Source organism: Muscardinus avellanarius (genome assembly GCF_963383645.1).
Source record: "Muscardinus avellanarius genome assembly, chromosome: 7".
Taxonomy (NCBI): domain Eukaryota; kingdom Metazoa; phylum Chordata; class Mammalia; order Rodentia; family Gliridae; genus Muscardinus; species Muscardinus avellanarius.
Window position 1 is genome coordinate 74493721 of NC_137793.1, and position 23846 is coordinate 74517566.

The window sequence follows — 23846 nt, forward strand, 5'->3', positions numbered from 1 at the left end:
CATCTCATTGACTATTATTATATTTCATTCTAAGAGAAGTAAGAGACCACTGCAGAATGTTATTCCAGAGAATCAAGAGATCACTCTTGGGTGATGATTTTGCCTTCTTCTTCACTGAGAACACTGAAGCAGTGGAAAAACACCCTGCCCCCATCTATCCATCTACCAGCATTTGAGCTCACATAGTTTGTGTTCTCTCATGCCATCATGGATTGCCTATCTCTGTTTCTTCTATGTCTAAATTCTTCCACTTTGCATTAGACTTCATTCTTCCACACATTTAAAAACAAATCTCTTAAGAATTCTCTCATCCATTGCCAATTTTTTCTCTGTGTTGGATCATTCCCATAAGCACACAAAAATTTTAAAATTTTTAAAAATTTCTTCATTTGACCTTCTATATATTGCTTCATTTCTCTGTTTTACCCTGTGGCAAAACTTCTTAAAGAAGTGGTCTCTATTTACTGTCTCCAATTCCTCTTCTCCCATTTTCTTATAAACCTATTGAAGCCCAGCTGTGATGCCTCAGGTATGCTAAAACTTCAGTTGTACAATGACCAATGACTGTTGTGTTGCTAAGTCAAGAAGTCAGTTGCTAGTCCTCATCTAATTTGACCTGTCATCTTTACAAAAGTTGCTTCATTCAAATTTCTGGACACCAAACTCAATGTTTTTCTCATACCAGTCATTTTTTTCTTTGTCTCCTGAGTTGATTTTTTTCTTTTCTCAGGGCATTTTTTTTCTCTTTTTGCAGTACTGAGGATTGAACCCAGAGGCATTCTACCTCTGAGATACACCCCAGCCCTATTTTTTAGTCTTTTTTTATTTTTGAACTAGGGTCTCAATGAGTTGCAAAGGACCTCACTAAGTAACGAAGGCTGTCCGTGAACTGTGATCCTTGGGTCTTCACCTCTTGAATTCTGGGATTACAAGCTTGTACCACCATGCCCAGTCTTTTCTTTATTTTGATACAGAGTCTTACTAAGTTGCAGAAGGCCTCACTAAGTAGCTGAGGCTGGCTTTGAACCTACGTGATCCTCCTGTGTCAGCCTCCCGAGTACTGAGATTACAAGCATGTGCCACTAGGTCCAGCTTTCTCAGGGCATCTTAATCATATTCCAGAGATGTGCTCTTATACCTCTTCTCTTTTCTAACATTAACTCCATTAACTACAATTGGATTCTCATCCACCTTAAATATCATCTTTAGTGTGATGACATCCTTCAAGCCAGGGCTTCTTTCTACAATTCTAAACTCATATTCAAATTGCCTCCTTGACAGTCTCTATTTGGATGTTTAACAACCATCTCAAACTTGCCCTGTATAACACATCACATTTTTTATCTTCCCTTTTCTGATCTTCCTCAATGCAATTAATGGGTATTTCATCTTCTTTACTCAGGTCAGAAACCACATAGTCAACTTAGGCTCTTCTTTCTCATTTACTTACAATACACTGAGAAGTCCTTTTGGCTCTGCCATTCAAACAGATCCAGAATCAGAATCCAGCCTCTTCTGACTTGGTTATTACAAGATTCCATTTAGTTCGTATGAACAATAATCCCTTTGCTGGGGTAAACTCCTATGTTTGTGCTCACTGTAATCTACCTTCACTTAATAGGGTGATATTTGTGAAGTCCGTGTCTGATTACATGTCAAATTTCTTAGTGGCTCCCTATGTTCCTCTTACATTCGAATTTTTCATTCTTACAAACTCCTACAGAACCTGCATGATCTCTTGTTAGTTCTCTGATATCATCTTTTACTTCTTTCTGCCTTATTTGCTCTATTTCAGCTACATTATCTTCTTTGACATTCCTCAAACATAACAGTGAGTTCCTCTTTCCAAAGTTTGGCTCTGCCTGTTTCCCTTCCTGGAATGTTTCTCCATCACCTATAATTTCCACAACTTCCACCTTCACTCCCTTTAAGAATACACTCAAAATGCTGCCTTCAATGATGAGGTTTCCACTGACTCCTATCCATTAAAGTCACTCCAGGACTACTGGCTCTTCTTTCTTACTCTGTTCCAAGGTTTCTGAAGCCCTCTTTGTATTACATAACACCAGTGTTCCTACACCTTGTTATACATTCAATTTAAAGCCAGGATACTGACTAAAATACAACCCATTTTTCATCCATAAACTACACATTACTTTAAATAGTCTAGACATAAACCCAAACTATTTTAAGAAGGATTTGACAAGACGTGGTATTTTCTATTTCAGTCCTGGCTCACTGGTTATACCAGCCTTCTCAATCAAGTGTGATCCTTCTAAGTATTCTCACTTCTTTATCTTGGTCTTCCCAAATCCCATCTTTCATAAAAACGAATGTTTCCTGATACATTTCTTAGGAATAAATCTTATTACAATATATTTAGGCACAGAAAAAAACAACCCTCAGTATAATTACTACAGGAACACACTCCTGGCAGATATCCTGAATGTGTTTAGGAGTTAGTCAAGGTCATCATGGAGTTCATATGGTAAAGGGTAACAGGGCATTTGTGATGTGTAGACACTATGATGTGGTAATTCTACAATGGAGGTTTTGGAACCCTAGCTTTTCATAACTAAGTTCTAGATGTGTATGGCAACATGTACAAGCAAGCCTCAAATCTTCTTCGAATGGGGTGATTTCTTCACCACCTACACCCAGGGGGACCAAGTTCCTGCTTCAACGAGGTAGAATATAAGAAAGAGGAAAAACTTTCGTGCCGGGTGTGGTGGTGCACACTTGTAATCCCTGCGTTTGGGAGGCTGTGACAGGAGGATCGTGCAGGTTCAAAGACAGCCTCAGCTAGTTAGTGAGGTTCTCAGCAACTTAGTGAGACCCTGTTTCCAAATAAAATAGAAAATAGGTCTGGGAGTATAGTCTGGAGGTAGAAAGCCTCTGAGTTCCACCCCCAGTGCCACCCAAAAAAAAAAAAATTCACATCTCCAGGAGTTCCCTGGCCAAATAACGTTTTATCATCTGTTCTCAGTTGCAGCTGATCGAAATAATCTGATATGACTAGAAGATACTCCACAGTCACTCAGAATTGGTCACACTGAAATCCTGTGTGATCTCTTAAAAAAGTTAGATGCATTCTTATATTCAAATGCTGTAGCTTGTTTCAGATTGAACCAATTTATCTATCAGGAGTTTCTCTAGGCTCTGTGCCTTCCCTGGTTTCCCCCCTAAAATCCTTAGAGACAAACACCCTGTTTCTCCTTCCCAGTAAATACAAGATACTTAGAAAGATGAGAGATGAGAGGGGAAAAGGTCACCAAGTTCCCGAAAATTAGGAGGAGGAGATGACAAGAACAGGGAACTGATAGATCTACTTTTTTACTATGTAAATACATTATAATTGTGGCCCAGACTAGCTCTTCTAGGAGGAATTCTTTTTTGCATGAAGATTTCCCCACAGTAAATAATAGTTTAAAACTAAAATAGTTTTTATCTGAATCCATTGCTTGTGTAACTTTTAACCTCATAAGTTTCATAAGAATGTTGATCCAAATGAAGGTACCCCAGTTCTGTCTCACTCATTAGCATATGGTGCAGCTGTTACTGTCATATCTCAGCCATCCCTGGCAATAGATGCCCTACCTCAACCTGATGCCATAGATACCTATAATAAAAAAGTTGTAAGGTAAACAAGATGAAAACAACAGCACTAGCAGATCTGGTGGGTGACTATATTTACTGCAAAATGACTGTTTTGCCTTTCTTCTGGTGACCTACATGTTTAACCAATTGATTGTACTTTCCATGAAAATCAAGGTGTTCTTTTTTCCCAGTTTACTTTTGTTATCACTGCAATGCAAAATCTATTTGCCTGAATTAGGTTGCATTTAATTAATCTTTTAAACATGAAATTGCAATGGCTCAAGGTTAATGAAATTTAAGAATATGTGTTACTTAAATTGTGATTATCTACCAAGTGTGGTGGTACATGCTTGTAATCCCAGTACTCAAGAGGCTGAGACAGGTTCAAAACCAGTCTCGGGAATTTAGCAAGACCCTATTCACAAATAAGAAGTAAAATAGGGCTGGGAGTATAACTCAGAGGTAGAAAGACTTTAGGTCCAATCTCCAGCACCAAAATAAATAAATAAGTAATAAATAAATAAATAAATAAATAAATAATAAAATTGTGATTATCTTATTTTAAAATTATTCCAGATAATAACAATTGTTTTTGTAGTATAAATGTATAAATGGTTATTAAACTTTGGTAAACATCACCAAGCTTTGGTTATGTTCCATAGTATCTTTATGAAATATTTGGGTTGTTTCAGAATTGAATTACAGGTTAGTTTATTGACATGCAAGAAATAGGGCATCCAATAAAAAGATAGAAAGGTGTAAATTTCAGGGGAAGTTAAGGTGAAGGAACCATTATTTCTGGCCAAGGTACTATCCTCCTCTTTATGGTCATTTCTTCTCTTTCTTTCTTTCTTTCTTTCTTTCTTTCTTTCTTTCTTTCTTTCTTTCTTTCTTTCTTTCTTTCTTTCTTTCTTTCTTTTATACTAAGGATTAAGCCCAGAAACATTCTACCACTGAGCTACCCCACCTTTTTTTGAAACAGGCTCTTGCTAAGTTACTGAGGCCTCCTTGAACCTGCAATCCTCAAGCATGTACCACCACAGCTTATGGTCTCCTTTCATACCCAGCTGAACTGCATCTAGAGCATCTAATTCATTATTTTTTTATTCATTGATTCAAACACATATATTCAAAACCTATATTATGCCAGTCATCGTATTAGATACTGAGAATGCAAAATTTCTTCAGCAACATTTCTTTAGTTAGAATATTTAGTCCAGTGGGTCAGATAGTTATATAAACAAATAATGGTGAGGCAGTATTGTGTCGTGTTAAAGGTATGTATAAGGTATGGACAGAGGAGAAGATAACAGCGCCACCCGTGCCAAGGTGACAGCAGGGAGTGTTGAAGACATCTCAAGACAGAAACAGGCACACAGACCTGAACAATTTGAAGGTCAAATAAAGGTTGTTCTGATAGAAGAAGAAAGGAATCTGGCAAATGGAATTACAAACTCAAAGTCATTGTTGCTGGCTAGGTATTTGCACTTCAAAAGCAACTCCTGTTGTTTTCAAATATACTTTAAAATAATTTAAATATCTCATTTATTTTTAACAGAGTCACTGAACTAAGACTAAACTCAGAAAATGATTTACACTTAGTCATTGACATGGAAGAAAACAGTCAAATTGTTACAGTGAAAAAGTCAAACCAAGAGTTTGACTGACACTTGTCTATTTAAATATAACTGTAGCATATTTAAGGGATTGGAAACCCTTTACTATATTGCTATTGGGTTTTGTTTAGCTGATTCTTATTTTAAGCTTTAACACTTCAGAGGTAAAAATGTAGAGGAAGAATAAGCCCTCCCAAATAAAATGTATGATGGTAAATATATTCTTATTTCTGTCCTCACCCTAGATTTAGGGGTATTTATGCCCCACCAGTTTCTACTGAGTGCATGCACGCATGCAGGATGTACAAACAGTTCTCGGGTCATACTGCATACAGCACAGCTGCCACCAGCACACGTGGATTCCCCAATCCTGACTCTCTTGGATTCTAGAACTATATATGTGCAGTAAGTAGAAATATATCTCTTATACACTAGTTCCTGCAAGAATCCCAGTGAGTTCAATCAGGGGAAGGGCTTGTGACATAAAATTAATTTTATTGTGATTAAATGCATAGAAGTGATTAGATCAGTGGTACTGGGAACCTTTGATTATCACTTGCCAACTTAATTTCCATTTTGTCTTTATGCAATCAGGCTGAGCTACATATGTACATAGAGGCTGTGCAAACTTCAATAAAGCAAAAACTGACCACTTATATTTTTATTGTCAGCTATTATATCTGAAGCATTATTTGTGATGATTTAAAATTGTGATGATTTAAAATTTCATGTATATTTTCTATTTCTTTTTTTAATGTAAACCTGGAAGGACCTTATTTTCTTATTTGTTTGCTGTTGAAATCAGAAAGGAAATTTCACATATAAATTATGTTCAGATTGATTCTGATATCAGTGATTCTTGTCCATTCCTAATGTATAAGGCATAAGGTATACTGTAGTACTGAGCAAAAACATAATAGACCTCTGTTACCACCAATTAGTACTTTTCCACGTCTCTTGTTCTTTATTTTCTCAGCTGTGAAAAAATGTTTAGACTCAATATGCTATGATAGTCATTGGAACTAAAAACCTTATGATTCCTATCCCACTATTCCATGTCCAATTGTTCTTCTTGGCTTTTAGTTACCCCTATCCCGAGTTAATTACTTTTACAAAGAAGATTTTTCATCCTATTTCCTGCCTATTCTGTGCTTTGCCCTCCCCACTCTTTGATACATTATAACCCTCATCTAGAATGCCCTTTACCCTCACTTCCACCTACCAAATACAAACCATCTACTGAGGATAAAATCATATGTATGTAGTTAGCCCTTCTAGTTTTTTAGCTTCTCTGTATTCTATAATTACATATATACTTTGTTAAATTGCTGGATTTTTCAGGACAATATGTTAGCCTATCTCCTATATAAATTATCAGATATTTTATTTCTCCCAATTTTTGTTCTGTAGATTACATTCAAAGTTAGTATTTACTCATGAGTTTTTATATTATTATTTAAAATTGCAAGTAAGCTTGGTGTGGTGACACACCCTTGTAATCCCAGCATTCAGGAGGCTGAAACCAGAATATAGTGGTTCACAGACAGCCTCAGCTACTTAATGAGGCTCTCAGCAACTTAGTAAGACCCTGTTTCAAATTAAAGAATAAAAAATTGGACAGGGGGTGTAGCTCGGAGGTTGAATTCCCCTGGGTTCCATCCTCAGACCCACTAAATAAATAAATAAATAAATAAATAAATAAATAAATAAATAAAATTTTAAGTAACAGACGGCAGAGACTAAGTCATATTTTTATTCCATTTAGAATAGGTATTAAATAACATTTTGGATGATTTAAAAATGAATCACTTTTGAGCTTTCAGTGTGTTTGCTTTTATGTGGTTGCACAAATCCAAGTTTATATGTGTCTTTTGAAAATCTTGCACATTTCAGGTTTGACTTGAGTGAATGATGGTAATAATGCTATATTTTTCCATTCTCAGGTGGAAACAACCACAGAAACTTAATGGAATTCTGGAACGCTATATATTATATATTTCAAGTCACACATATGATTTTACAATTTGGAATGTCACCTATAACAGCACAGAACTTTACCAGGATCACACGCTACGATACCTTTCCCCTGGAAGTAAATATCTCATCAAGCTGGGAGTAAGTTCTTTATTTCTATCACTTTCTCTCTTTCTGTTCCTATCCCTCTTCCCTTCCCTTTGTCCAATCTTTTCTCCTTTTCTTACTTAAAAAAAGCCAAATATCAAAAGACTCAAGTATTGATATCCAGAATATTCTATTGAGGCAATATCTGTGTATTTATATTATATAAAATAATAGAATGACCATCTACATTGGTAGGTTTTTCCAAATATAATTTGAGATTATTAGAAATTATTTTTTATAATTTATAAAACATCATAAATATTGAGAGCTTTCTCAAAACTGCTTAGATTAATAACATTATTTTGCTGTGGAATTTGTATTCAGTTGAAAAACAGTGCGAAGCATGAAAATTTAGATTTTATTTTTAAATGAGGTTTGAATGACCCTCAAATATTCTTGATTGTTATTTTACTGTGGTTCATATTATACTTGATCTCAGAACAGTCACTTAATAAAACCCCAGAATCAACACACAGTTTAGAGTTTTCTTAGCTAGACAATAGCATTTTTAATGCAAAATAGAATTTTTATTCAAAGATCTTTTAAAAGACCTTGATATTATTGTAGAATTTGTACTCAGTAGTTCCTTTTGTTTTTTGATGAAATATAATCTTTTTTAAGTTTAATAGCACATCTGAAAATAACTGAATATAAACATGAGATTGTCCCTATTTGTTTTAAACACACTCTTCATTTTATAGCAATACCTATATAAGGATATTTGCTTTGATAAATGCCATAGAAAATATTCTGCTCTTGATTATGAATAAATTTACATTTATGTAGACACTGTGTATGCATTCATTTTACTTAACATGCTCGTGAATGCTCTAAATATTATACCATGAGAAAATAAACTACATTCAACTATTGCTAACTCTCTGACTTGACACCACAAAACAAGGGCAATCAGACAATGTTAAAAACCCTGTTCAAAACCAACTCCATGCGCCTCAGTGTTCAGCATAGCAGATGGGTCTATGAAACAGAAGTTTTGATTACTTGCTCTTGTATTACAAAAGAAGGAAGAAGGGCATTGACTTGATTTTCAAAAGCTAGCACAGAAGTCTATACTATTTTTAAATGGTGGTAGTATCAAAATTAAGAATAGTCTCAATAGATTGAAAGCAACCAAAATTAATCAGATATTGTATTCTTAGCTGAGAATGATGGTGCATGGTTGTAATCCCAGTACTTGGGAGGAAGAGACAGGAGGATAGTGGGTTCATGGCCAGCCTCAGCAATTTAGTGAGGTCCTCTGAAACTTATTGAGGCCTTGTTTCAAAATAAAGAATAAAAAATAGGGTTGGGGATGTAGCTTGGAGGTAGAATGCTTCTGGGTTCAACCCCTAGTACCTCAAAAAAAAAAAAAAAAGAAAGGAAAGGAAAAAAAGAAATTATTGTGTTCTTGATTTTTAGCAGAAGGAGGCAAATGACATGATACAAGGCAGTATTCAAGGTATGCTGTACAGTCAATCAAAATCTATTTCAGTAAGCCTATATTATTTAAGTATGCAATACCTTGAAAAATAAATACCACTAATTCAGGAATCTGCTCCCCTGAGTTTTCACTCTGATTTGCCACTAACTATATAACCAAAGGCAATTTCACCTAACCACAATGAGTTTTAGTTTCTTTAGGCCTAAAATTAGAACATTGAAATAAATTATTTTTAAAGTCTTTTTAAGCCCCAAATTATATGATTCTTTAGATTTAAATAATATGTGTCAGCTACTGAGTAATGTTGATGAAAGATGTATAAAGATGTAGAAATCTTTATCCTAACACCTACTAGGGAAATAAACTTGCTCACATTATTTTTAATTTTACTGTACTTATTAGGGCAGAAAATAATCTAATGTATTTTCAGGAAGTATTCAACTAAAGGGTTTTTTACTTAACTCTGTTCAGTAATAAATTAAATGAACCAGAACATTTTAGGTTCATCCTGGTTAATTGAGGGATTATTGTATATTTCACAGTTTCAGTATAATAACTAGCTTTCAAGGTCATTAGATCAGGAGAGGGAGATCAGCTTCCCAGCAAAGTGAAGTTGCCTTTTTACATCGCCTTAGCATGTTGACTGAGTACTAGAAAACAAAACACACAGATAACAAGGCCTTTGAGCAGCCTTTGGAATAGAGGAAGATACATGGGGGTTTGAAACACTATGATTTACTCTAAGTTCAGAGAAGTGTTACTTCATATGTTTAATTTGATGTTTGCCTTTGACTAAATGATGGACTCCTAAAACAGAGACTGAGTCTTTCACTTCTGAGAACAGGTTCAAGCATAGCACTTGGCGGAAACAGGAAACTTAGCAAATAATGCTTGCAGGAATGAATGGAACTGCTAAATAGAATTATTTCAGAAACGATCTGAGACTTCTGATAAAATTAATTAGTTTGGTGAAAATTGTCAGAGTCATGCCGGGCGTGGTGGCACACGCTTGTAATCCCGGCGCTTGGGAGGCAGAGACAGGAGGATTGCGCAGGTTTGAAGCCAGCCGTGCTGGTGTAAGAGACCCTGTTTCCAAAAATAAAAATAGGTCTGGGAGTGTAGCCTGGAGGAAGAAGGGCTTCCAAGAACCCCAGTACCACCAAAAAAAAAAAAAAAAAAAAAGAAAGAAAAGAAAAGAAAATTGTCAGAGCCAAAGATTGTGTGGTTCCAATGCATGTGGTCTTTCCACTCCAAGAAAAAGTACATGTTACTGCAGCCAACAAGGGGCATCTTGATGTGTGATAAATTATGACTGTTCCAAGGAAAGATAGTAAGTTAATAATTAAATAAAGAAACTACTGATGTAGACAAGTGTCAAGACAGGTGTTGTTTATTAATTTTCCTATCACTGTTAGCCATTTTTCACTTGGTACATGTTACCCAAGATTCTTGAAAACGATGACTTTTCAAGAAAAAGTAATTTTGGATAAAATGGCCTTGTTCTTTTTCTTCATGTTTTAAAATATGCTGAGTTCTTAATACCCCCAGACCCTGCTTTTTCAAAAATAAACCATTTGAAAAATGAATGTTAGTTTTAGATTTTCCTAATTTTTTTTTTCCGGGTCTGGGGATGGAACCCAGGGGCATTCGATCTCCGAGCTACACCCCCTACCCTATATTTTATTCTTTATTTTGAAACTGGGTCTCACTGAGTTGCAGAGGGCCTCACTAAGTAGCTGAGGCTGTCGGCGAACTGCGATCCTCCGGTCTCAGCCTCCCGAATGCTGGGATTACAAGCGTGCACCACCACACCCGGTTTAGATTTTCCTAATTTTAAAATATTTTATTTTTGTGGTACTGAGGATTGAAGACAGGGGAATTCTCCCTCTGGGGTACCCTCCAAGCGCTTAAAGCCCTTTAACTTTTTTTTTTTTTTAAACAAGTCTGGTTAAGTTGTTTAGGCAGCTTTAGACCTGTAATCCTCCTGTCTCAGCCTCCAGAGTACTGGGATTACATACAGGTGTCACTGTATTTGAGTATAATTTTTTTACTTATGCATTTTATTATACCAAAACTGAATCTCATTTTGATCAGATATTACACACCATTTCAGGGTGGTATTATGAATTTCAGGTGTTACTCCACATTTCAGGGTGGTACATGAATTTCATAAATTTTGTTTTTAGTTGGCTATCATTGAATAAAAGCTGTAGGAAATGGATTAAAACAAGTTTTTTTAATGACTCACAAGCTCTCAAAGACCTTATCATTTCATAAAGGCATCTTTGATCAATCCTACTATTCTGTTGAAATTTTCCAAACCAAAATTTTAAGCAACACTCAGCTTTATTGAATATAGTGCCCCCTTCTGCAGGAAGTTTAAGTAAGATACTGATTGGTTAATTTCATATAGCTGATGTTTGTTAGGCAAATCAGAAACAACTTTAAATATAGACCTTCTATTAGCCTTAGCATGGTGGTGAGGCTGCCTTGCTCCGAGAGATTTAGCAAGACTGTGTTTCTAAATAAAAAATAGGGCAAGGTAGAATGCCCCTGAATTCAATCCCTAGAACCGTACCCATAAAAAAACCAAAGCCTTCTAAGTGCATTCAAAAAGAATGTGTGTAGCCAGGCTGGGTGGTGCACACTTGTAATCCCAGCGTTTGGGAGGCTGAGACAGGAGGATCACTCAGGTTCAAAGCCAGCCTCAGCTACTTAGTGAGGCTCTCAGAAACATAGGGAGACCCTGTTTCCAAATAAAATATAAAATAGGTCTGAGGGTGTATCCTGGAGGTATAAGGTCCCTGGGTTTCATTCTCAGTACTAAAAAAAATCAAAAGGATGTGTGCTAAATAATAACAATAACAACAAAATGCAATTCTGTTCTTTCAGCAGCCTTTTTATATATTGTTTTATCTTCCAGAGAAATTCTCGTGAATTCCTCAGATTCTTGAGGGGCTTGTTAAGTTACTAATTAACAATTTTTCAATAGCAAAATCCCAAGAAGAGAATGTTTTCACTTATTTTATAAAATAGCGCAGAATTCTCAGAATGAGTAAATTTTAATCAGCATTGTGTTTAAAATGTGCAAAGTTATATATTGGAAAGAATTAGGGAGAGAAAAATTTTAGGGTATGAATAAGAAAAAAATAGTGACAAGAAGCCTATCAGAATTAAATTTCAGTGTGTAATCAGTTTAACAATAAGATGCTAAATATGTTTGCCCCTAAGGTAAAATCTCTCAAAATGCAAGTGGGTGCATATTCATTCATTTCTTCGTTCACTCATTAATTCATTCTCTTTCTGTCTCCCCCTTCCTCTTCCCCTTCCTGCCCCTTCTTCTGCACTAGAAAGAAGGCTCTTTTAACCATTTTCCTTTCATAACTCAGTTATATCATATGGCTTCTTTTGCTGTTATGTTTTCTGCTAGGTGTTCAGCACATTTGTTGTGTGTGTAAATGTTTTCCTAATTTTTCTGATTTTGTGTATGCGTGTGGTACTAGGGATTGAACCCAGGGGCATTCTACCTCTGATCTTCACTCCTATCCCTATTTGTATTTTTTTTTATTTTTGAAACAGTCTCACTAGTTTGATGAGAATCTCACTACTTGCTGAGGCTGTCCTTGAACCTACGATCCTCCTTTGTTAGCCTCCCAAATACTGAGATTACAGGCATGTGCTACCATGCCTGGCACTAATTTTTCTTTTTAATTTTCAGGCAGCTGCTTCTTGTGTTAACAGTAGCAGATGCTAATGTTTGAATCAGGATTCAGCCACATATTCACATGAGTCTTTTTTATTTGCAAAGATTCCATTCTCAGGAGGAATAGGGTTTTTTTTCTTACATGGACATGCACATGCCATAACTGGGAATTAGAGGAAACCCACAGAGATTAATTATACCCCCATCTTAAAGCAATTTCATGCCAGGCCACAAATTCGCCTGCCCATCTGAAACTTCCTTAACTTGGTGAGAAATTATTCTGAAGACATGAGCTGTATTCTTAAACCAGGAAGAGCGAGTGATCTCCAAGTTTGTTGAACATAAATGATTATTTACACTTATAATGAAAAATTTCCAACTAGTTAAAACAACTTAGCAAATAGTATTATAGTACAATAAAAGAAAATATCTTAAAAACAATCAACTTCCACTTATCTTTAGGGAAAAGAGTACTGACTGCCTTAATTATCAGAAAATCATTCCCCAGTATCTCACTGAAAGCAGGAGGAAGATCAAAAGAAATAAAGAGGAAGAGGTGCTTACATTTTTGGTTAGAAATATCTGTACTCCATGAAAATAGTCTAAATGACTTATCTTTTTATATCATCCTTTGATTTTGCTTCATTATTTTCATGGATTTTGGAATAATTTAGTAATTTGCAAAACATTTTTAAATTTCACTGTGTAAAATGAAGTTGTAATTTGAAGAGATACTGAACAAAGCACAAATACAGTTCTCAAAAATTGTTATGGAAGAATATAAATGCTAATATTTGCCAACTGAGATGGAAAAAGTCCTATTTACATGTCTCAGTTTCCTGAGGACATGCTTGTCTAAAAAGTTCAATAATTCTTTGGAGTTTATTATTCAACTATACATTGCAGTTCTAAATATCTTTAACATTCAGGTTACCATTTCTGGTATCAGCGGTACTATATTAGGGAACAGGGGTTCAGTGATAATTATAAATTGTCAATTGTTTTTATGAACCCTATCTTAAGGTTCATAAGTAAGTTACTTGACCCTATGATCTGTTAAATATTCACACAACAATGTTTCTTATTGGTTGAGGGAGAAGTATTGTCTTATTTCACATGGTATTGAAATATAAATATATTGGTCCCACTATAGTAAATAAAAAGCAACTACATTTTCTGTATCCCCTCTAATAATTATTTCATCCCAATGTAGTTTTCAGTCTCCAAAACATTTATTCATGCACATGTATGTGTGCATATGTGTTTAATCTTGCATTTTTTGTGCAAGGCTAATTTTAGCAGGGCTGGTCAGTATATGCCCTTTATCTTTGTCTGGGCTCTAGGTTAGAACTACCTGATACTTCCTAGGTAATTTTATCTGTATTGGAGGTAATGGTCTCATGTCCTAAAAAAGCAAACTAATTACATGTCATACTTTAGCATGACAAATTTATTTTGAGACATAAAATAAATTTCGAGACATAAATAAATAGAGGTAACATTAAAGAACCTAAAACTTTCTTATGAATTCTCTTTCTTCGATGTTTATCGAAACTCTAGGGACCCAGAGTGAAAAGTGCTTTTTGCATCCTCTGTTTAGGCTTGCACAGGTGGTGGGTGCACAGTGAGTGAGGCCAGCGAGGCCCTAACTGAGGAGAACATTCCCGAAGGTGTGGCAGCCCCCAAAGCCCACTCCTACTCGCCGGATTCTTTTAACATCTCCTGGACAAGACCTGTGTATCCAAACGGTGAGTGAACTCTTTAGCCTTAAGTTAAAAAGATGATTAGCAAAGATAAATTAATATTCTAAATGGCAGCTTATATGTGGTGCTTAATTTTTAATGATCATTTTAGCACATAAAATACCTGAGATAGTATCATTGTCTGTAGTTGGGGAGATTGTGGTTTTTAGGCTAACACAATTTTGGTGGCTCAAAAGTGCTCCCTTTTGATAGTTCTTGTGTACTGCATCTTATTGTTTAACATGTTCCAGGAGAGGTGAAGAGAGTAAAGGAAGATTCCAAAAGAATGCCGTGTGGAGAGTGACATTGTAGTTTCAATGACTTTCTGTTTTTAACACCCATTAGTTCTTCCTTGGAGAAGTAGGGAGGTGGAAAGTTCATGGACACACTATATTTCAAAATGCTTTTGATTTAATAAGTTTATCTTAAGAGAGGCCACTTGGAACTCTGTATTTTTAATATACTATTTATAAATATTTCAACACGCTGTTTTTAAACAGAGCATACATTAAACACATGTACTTTTCTTGAAGCAAATTGTGTGTATTTCTATGTGATATATGTCCTTACATGTTAGAGAATTAAGCTAGTCAGTTAAATATCACGAAAACAAGACGCCGTTGTACAAAATTTTAATCGATTTTAGATAGAAAATGCTTTATTTACTTATTGGAAATATCTTGAAGATTCACATGACCTAATACCACTGTTTCTTTTACCATGATAGAAGGCAATCAAATTGTGTTTTTCTTGAAACAAACATAAAGATGAAATAATATTATAAAAACTGTTTTAAGTAACTTATTACTGAAAATTAAAATGGCCCTTTCAATATAGCAAAAAGAATTAAAAAATCCAGTGTAATTAGTTTATGTTTACTATGATATTAATTATTTCACCCATCTCATTTTAATTAAACTTTGAGCAAATGCAGTAGTTATATTTAAGGTAATGGCGGGAGTTCTAATAATTAGTGTTAGTGATTATCTCTGCTCTTAAATTTATTTCTGTACTGTTTTAAATTTCTTAATAAAAAATGGATATCTATTAGATACTATATGAAGTAGTAAAAAGAATCTTGCCACCCTTACTGCACAAAGAAACTTAGTCCATAGATGGCAGTGAAAATGTTAATTATTTATTCTGATTGACTTGCCGCTAAGGGCTGTTACATGATTTGCATAGTAGGATACTGTCTTTTATCCCATTTATCCCAATGGGGAACCCCAATTGGGGAAATATAGGCCATGTTTTAAAGACCTTTGCTTATTATACTTTGTGTATTTGCAAAGTACATTAAAGATATTCACTGAGTAAGAAGAAGAATGGGGAGCTTTGGGAGATATTTGTTAATATTTCCATGGTATTTTAAAGTCTTGTATATACTTACACCAGAATTTTTATTGTGGGGCAATGGTAAGTCATTTTATTTTAAAAATACTTCTTTCCACTGCTCTTCTTTGCTTTCCCCAGTTTTTCAGTATTTCTATTGTTGAAACATTCCTGAAGGTGTGGCAGTAGGAGGAGGTAATCTGATTGTTGAAAACATCTTGTCCTTCATCTATTTTAAATTTTAAGTGATTTCTCCCCACATACCTGAAAGTCCATATTCGGTAGTCTGGCATTCAGTTTATTCCCAGTTTGTGATGCAATCTGCATTCTTATCTCCTTGTAATACAACTTTTTTTTTTTTTTTTTTTTTTTTTTAGCTACCTCATAGTACTTATGGCTTAAAATGAGGATCAAAAACATAGCTATGGAGTCAAATAGGCCTATATTCAAAAACTGTCACTTATGTGAGCTAACTGGGTAGATATGGAAAATTTACTAAATTCCACAAATAGTTTCCTTGATTGTAAATGTAGATTAACAATCCCTTCTATCTCCTCAACTTTACCTGTAAATTTCAATTTATTACTGACTATGGTGACACATGCCTATAATCCCAGTACTTGAGAGGTTAAGACAGGAGGAAAAAGAAGGTTCACATCCAGTCTCAGAAACTTACAGCAAGGCCCTCTGCAACTGAGTGAGACTCTTTTTTAAATTAAAATAAAATAAAAATAGGTCTAGGGGTAGAATGAAAATAAGCTCGGAGGTAGATTTTCTTTCTTTCTTTCTTTTTTTTTTTTTTTTTGCATCCAATTCATAGTACCACAAGAAAAGAAAAATTCAACTCATTCTTACAGGTCTCAATAGTTAGTTTTCCACTGCTTTGGCCAAAGCAACTTTGAATAGGAAAGATTTATTTTGACTCACAACTTTAAAGGATTCCTTCTGTGGTTGGCCAGTTCCATTGCTTCAGTGGAAGGGGTGTGACAAAGGAAAGTGGCTTAGGTCGTGGTAGGGAGGAAGCAGAGAGATAGCGAGAGAGGGGGAGACAGGAAGAAACCAGAGAGAAGATAAATTTCACAGTGCATGCCCCAAGTGACCTCCTTTCTTCAATAAGGTCTTACCTCCCAGTTGTCCATTCAACTATAAATTGATTAATCTATGGATGAGGTCAGAGCTCTCATAACCCAGTTGCCTGCCAAAAGTCCTACCTCTAAACACGAAGATTTTAGGGGATAGTAAAAATCCTAACTATAACAGCCATTTGTTCTTCAAAGTGATTCTACTCTTCTTTGAGTTTAAAATAACTTGTAATGTTTTCTTTACATGTACAGAGACATGTAGGCTGTCTCTGTGCCTTCATAAGGACAATTGGTTCATTTGGTTTAAAGTTATTTCAGTACCTGTGACATACTCCTACTGGATGATAAGGACTATGAATCATTCATTTATTTCTCTTCACAAAGCCTAACACATTGTTATACCTTTTTTTAGTACCCAATATTTAGTTCATTTAAAAGCTTCTTGTAAAAATTATCTTTGATTTGTGTCACATGTACTGGATAGTTCTGGCTATCTAATGAATGCAACCAAGAGAGATGCTTTAAGTACTTACAGAATATATCCTCAAGTATGTTTCTTCCTGAATTTATATTTATTTATCTGTTTGTTATTTGGGACTGAGTTTTTCTTTTAGGAATTCATATTTTGTGCTTGAGTCAAGAATTTTAATTTTTAATTTTTTTGCCAGAGTATTCACAGTCCAAATTTAGTGGAACAAGCCCATATTGAAATATACACTACATTATAGCCTGTTTCTTATTCCTGAATATATTGCAAGAAAGTAGTACAATTGAACCACAAATAAGAGTTCATTCTTATGGTACTAAAGAAACTCATTTGCATGATTTTAAATTATCACTTATATGATCACTTGAAATGATCACTTATATGATCTTATGGGTACTGATTTAATAAGTAGATTATAGCGTTCCACCATAGATCTTCAGAATAATTAGATTCTCCCATTGCCTTGGTTATTACCAAAATGCTGATGAGTATTTAATAGACTGTCCAGCTGAGACCTCTTCATAGGGGCCCTTCTGGAGATCTTCATGTGGATTTTCATTACATCTTAAACTCAGCATGTCCAACATAATTTCTCATTATGATCTTCATCATTCTACCTGCTCTTTTTGTTCTCTTTATAATTAACTAGCACCACTCAGTTATTTTAGAAGTTTAGATGGAGTTCTTGACTTCAACCCTAAATGACCCATGACTTCTCTCAGTACAACAATTCTCCAACTACACTTCTCTAATTCAGGATACTAAGATTACTTACCCAGATAACCTGAAGACCCTCCCCATGCACTGCAAAAATATGAATTTGTTTATTTATTTATTTATTTATTTATTTATTTATGTTTGCGGGTCTGGAGATGGAACCCAGAGGCATTCGACCTTCAAGCTACACCCCTGCCCTATTTTTTATTCTTTATTTTGAAACCGGGTCTCACTGAGTTGCAGAGGCCTCACTAATAGCTGAGGCTGTCCATGAACTGCGATCCTCTGGGTCTCAGCCTCCCAAATGCTGGGATTACAAGCATGCGCTACCACGCCCGGCGAATTTGTTTATTTAAAGTGTATATTTTGAGGATGGATGAAGATGATGATGGAGTAAGACCCTAAGGTGAGCTTGCCTTTAACTCATCTCAGGAACTCCCAGTTGAGCTGCAGCCACATCCCAGATACCTTTATGAGAGGCGGAACTAAAAGCAGAGAAAATTAAAAATATTTACAAAGACGCTTTTAAACATCAAGGTTGAAAAAAAAGGAAGAAGAAATAACAAGTCCCTGAGAAAGTGGAGATGCAAAACAAGAACAATAGTGTGTACTCTCAGTAAGTGGGAACTTTGGATACCCTGGATAATTTCATATCCAGAAACCTGAAATTTACTCCACAGACAGTGAGAGTATCAGACACAGAATCATATATTCCCATAAAAGAAAAATGTTATCAAACCTCCCGCCCCATTCACTTCCCTATGGATAGCATATTCACCTCTGCCAGGCACAGGAGATGAGTGCAAGCCCCACACAGTGGGAGGCTAAAAGAGACCATACAAAGAGAGGTTGGGAGGACTTAAAGACGTTGGTTGCTCACTACACGTGAAATCTTGGGAAAAAAAAATCAGGCTTAGAAGTTGCACACCAATCCAGCTATTTCTGTGGAAAGCATGGAAATCCCATGATCTCCAACAAACCTGTGAGATGCTCAGTGCTTATGCAGTCAGAGGGAGACACCAACCCAGGGTATCACCCCTGAGGACCTGGCACTGGGGCTACAGACTGACTTCTTGTTTAGAGGTTTCAAAACAGCAGGAATGCTTAGAAGGTTCTCAGGAACCTAGAGTGATAAGTGGGCCCTAAACAGCTGGAAAGATCCAGTATTTACCTAAGAAGATTATAGAGGTTGTTTGTTTGTATGTTTGTTAATTTCTTTGTTTTGGTGCTGTTATTTGTTTGTATAGTTTCTTTTCTTCTCTTTTGTGTTTTTTCTCTTTCCTCCATCTTTTTTCTTTCTTTTTCTTATCTCCCATTTTGTGTTGCTGGGGATTGGGCCTAGGAGCCTTGTGAATGCCAGGCAAGCACTCTACCACTAGGCTAAACCTCCAGTCCAGAAGAACTTTTCTCAAGCAGCCAACAGTCATGGCTAATTCCTCCCTGCTCTTTCATCCCATTTTGCTTCATTAACAAAGTAGGAAACTTAGCAGGCAGGGGAGCAGAGACAAAGAAGGGCTATGAAACAGCATTCACATACCTTCTAAGCAAGTCTCAATTCAAAAAGAAAGCAAAAATGGGCAAGGGACTATCCAAAGTCACAATATTCAGCTCCTCTCCAGCAGGGCAATTTTACTTACTTTCTGTTAAACAATATTTAAGTTTCCCCCTTTTTTTCTTTTTCTTTTCCTTTTCTCTTGTATATTTATGTGTGACTGACTGTATTTTGTTTTGTTTGTTTGTTTGATTCCCACTGCACCATATCTTATATATTTTCCATTTCTTAACACTATCTATATTATATATTACTTATTAAAAATTTCCTTTACTCTTAGTATTATTTTTATTATCTTTTAAAACTCTCATTCTATTTAATTCCATTTTCTATCACAGCCTATTCTTGCATACTTCACTCTATCACCTTCCTCTCCATTCACTCTTCACCATTGTTTACATCACAATTTGCCCTTGTAAACCAGCTGACCACTTTAAATTTTTATTGTTGTGGCTGGATCACATAGATGAACCAACTGGATGGACTTCCAGACACTAAGAACAGGCCAGTCCCAGCTGACATGAGGAGCTGCATAGTACTCCACACAAAGAAGTTTAGAAAGTCACAGGACACAAACTCCACTGGCCCTCACTTCAGAGACTAGCCCCTGTTAGGGAAGAAATGGGCAAGTCCCTGGTCTTTAGCACCTTTGATCATCTACATCACCATTGCAGTGAGTATACAGAGTTATTTAGTAGCTGAATTCAGTTGCAGGTGGTCTATGGACAGAACAAAGGATGGGTGATATGGGACACAGACCACAGAGATGGTATGTATAATGATGGGTATTTAACAGAAAGCTGCAACTACTCATATGGCTGAGACTGTTTACTTTTACCTCCAGAACAGGATATCATGAAGGAATAGCAATTAGATATGGGGATTCCACAGAGTAAGTGACAGGCAACAAACGCAACAAAACCTGATAACATGAGAAAGAACAATACCAAGAAAACATGAACCCCCACAACTCTACAACAACAGAATTCACCAAATTAGAGTTGCAGAAAGTGTCAGAAAAATTTAGAATGTTAATAGTTGAAATGATTCAAAATCTAAGAGTTCAGAGAAAGTCTAGAGAATATGAAAAATCATATTAACAAAGAAACTGATATTTTGAGCAGGAATAAAAAAAATGAAGGAAGTAAATGATACAATAAATGAAATGAAGACTTCAATACAGACCATCAGTGGAGAGTAAATCACATAGAAAACACGCTCACTCCTAGAAGATGACCACTCCAAATATGAATGCATAGTGTATAATACAGAAAACTCAATTTGAAAGCATAAACTGAACATCCAAGATAATTTAGATAACTTTAAAAGAGCAAATTTAAGAATAATATATAGAGAGGGAGGAGTCTAGAGCTAAAACCAAAGGAATAAAAAACCTCTTCAAAAAATATTAGATAATTGTTAAAACATAGAAAATGAGATCTATACACAGGTATAGAAAACATATGGAACCCGAGTTAGGATCAGAGAAAGGGTTCAACACTCCACATAAATCAAATTGACTAACATAGATGCCAAGGAATTTTAAATGCAATAAGAGTAAAAGACTGAGTGACAATAAAAGGTAGAACAATAAAAATCACTACAGACTTCTCAACCTAAGTCATGAAGGCCAAGAGGTCCTGGAGCAACATACTTCGAACTCTAAAAGTAAATAACTTCAAGCCAACACCACTATTTAGCAAAGGCAGAAAACAAACATCTTCCATGACAAACAGAAGCTGAAAGAATTTATGTCTTCTAAACCAGAACTAGAGAAAATGCTCAAAAAAATAACTTACAAAGAATAAATTAAAAAATGAATGCCAGAACTAAAGAAAATAAGATTTTCATCAAATGAACAACTAAGGAAATAGAATAAACACTATCTTACATAGAAACTACAACTCAAAATGATAGGACTTAAAAATCACCTGTCAATAATGGCACTGATTTTCAAAGAACTCAAATATCCAATTAAAAGACATAAGGTAGAAAAATGGATTAAAGATTATAATTCATTTCTATACTGTTGCAAGAAGCACACCTTATAGGTAAAGATGTTCACAAACTAAAGGTGTAGGGCTGTGATAAGGTAATACATGCAAATGGAACTCAAAGACAAGCAGGGGTAGCAACTCTCATATCAGACAAAGTAGACTTCAAACCTAAACTTATTTGAAAAGACAAAGCAGGTCATTTTTTTTTTTACTAGTAAAAGAAGCAAGCAACAAGAAGATATAATGATAATCAACATTGATGTTAGTTGTAACCACTTTATAAAACAAACTATGACATTTTCACATAGATTGTAATACAAAATAATACTAAGAAAATTCAATACTCCTTCACACAACTAGGTCGATCTTCCAGACAAAAGATCAGCAAAGGTGCCTCAGACCAAAGAATATCATAAACCAAATGGACCTACTCAACATATACAGAATATTCTATCCAAATCCAAGTGAATGCACATTTTTCTCATCTGCTTATGGAAGCTTCTCCAGTGTAGATCATATGTTGGGCCACAAAGCAAACACCAGCAAATTAAAAAATGTGACATAATTTCCTGAATTTTTTCAGGCATAATGGAATGATATTGAAAATCGACAATAAAAAGACCCAGAGAAATCACATAAATACATAAAGACTGAATACCACACTGCTGAATGAAGGCTGGGTCATAGAAGAAATAAGCAAATAAATAAAAAACTTCTCAAAATAAATGAAAATAGCAACACAGTGTATCAAAATCTCTGGGACACTTTGAAGGCAATATTAAGTGAAAAAAATCATAGCATTGAGTGCTCATATAAGAACATAAAATCATCAAATAACCTAACAAAATGTCTCAGGGACCTCAAAAACCAGGAATTGTCTAATCCCAAAGCCAGTAGAAGACAGGAAATTATTAAAATCAGAGCAGAAATCAAAGAAGCAGAGAACAAACAAAACACAATAAAAAATTAACAAAGCCAAAATCTGGTTTTTTGAAAAATAAACACCGTAGATAAATGACTAGCCAATCTAGCCAAAAGAAAGAGAGAATTAACTCAAATTAATTTTTTTGCAAGCTGCTTTTAAATATTTTTTTCACATAGAAGAAAAAAAAAAGAAAACAGTATAAGGAGCATATGGAGGAACAGAGGGTAGAGGTTGCTTCTGGACCTGGGGACTTATTTGTCTCTCAACCACTTGAGCCAGGACCTTACCAGAAGACAGGAGGAGAGACTTGAAGGAACAGAAAGGGAAGATTTTCAAGACTCTCAGCTTCTCACATTTCATTCTAAAGGGATGTGCACCCGACCACCAGAAACAAAATCTAGCTGTACCCTCAGAATTTATTTTTTAATATATTTATATTTGTGTTGTAGTCATACATCTTAATAGAATAAAAAACATGTGGAGATAAACATGCACACATCACCCAATTAGCCTTTATCCAATCCCCATCCCATTCCTTCCCCCTCCCGCCTTCCCATGCTTGATTTAGTGATTGGCTTTGATATGTTTGTTTGAGTACATCATGTGCTTTAAAGAGTTTCCATCTTCACCCCTCTCATCCCCTTAATTGCTCCTCTATAGGGTGCCTTCTTCAACTAGACTTCCTCATAAAATCCATTTTTCCCCTAGGTTGCATATATTAGGGAAAGCATCTGATTTCTTATTTTTTTGTGTGTGACATTTCCCTGTAGATGCCATAATTTTGTTCTCCTTTATGGCTGGGTAAAATTCCATTGTGTACATATTCCATAGTTTTGTAATCCACTCATCTGTTGGTGGACATCTTGGCTAGTTCCATACTTTGGGAATGATGAATTGTGCAGCTATGAACATAGATACATCTGATCTATTATAGTTTATCTTTTCTTTGAAGTCCTTTTATTTTCCGCACTGATTCCCATTTGCTGAAGTCCTGACTGCCGGAAGGTGAGTGAATCCAACGAGATGATCTACTCACACTCAATTTTTTAATAGAAGTCCATTGGATCTGGTAATCTGCTGGGAGATGGGGTGAGGGAGCAGCAGCTTCATAAGCTTCCTGACCCCACGATTGCAGGGACCTGCTGGCCCTTTACTGCGCAGTAGTCCCGCGCGCTGGACACGCCGCTCAGCAGGCCTGCCCCGCAGTCTCTGGTCCCGGCCTCTCTGTGCAGCAGGTTCTGGTTCCCTTTACCTCGGGGAGGGCATGTACAGAAGTTCCCTTTTATTCCCAATTTTTTTTTTTTTTTGGTAGGAGAAAACAGTACGTGTCTTTTGCAAAAGCTGAGAGACTGAATACCTAGCAGCAATGAATTTTGCCCCCCCTCCATAGGTGGAGGTCCACAGCTTCACCACAGAGAGCATTATCTGTTGCTCCAAGCGTAGCTCAGTCCCCAGCACTGTGTAGAGGAGCGCTGTGGCCATGTGCACAGAGTCCTCCTGGGATGGGCGGTGCGGTGGGCCCACCTGGCCATGT

General features: G+C 35.8%; 1 protein-coding gene across 2 annotated transcripts in view; it reads left to right on the forward strand.

Moving 5' to 3' along the window:
• The window catches only part of USH2A (usherin), a gene marked incomplete at both ends in the record, with an annotated part of 871783 nt that overhangs the window by 444743 nt on the left and 403194 nt on the right, over positions 1 to 23846 (forward strand). For both annotated transcript variants that reach the window (XM_080698222.1, XM_080698223.1), the window contains 3 exons: positions 5459 to 5618; positions 7157 to 7328; positions 14079 to 14226. In XM_080698222.1, coding sequence (XP_080554348.1) covers positions 5459 to 5618; positions 7157 to 7328; positions 14079 to 14226 — 480 coding nt within the window. The remainder of the gene's footprint in view (positions 1 to 5458; positions 5619 to 7156; positions 7329 to 14078; positions 14227 to 23846) is intronic.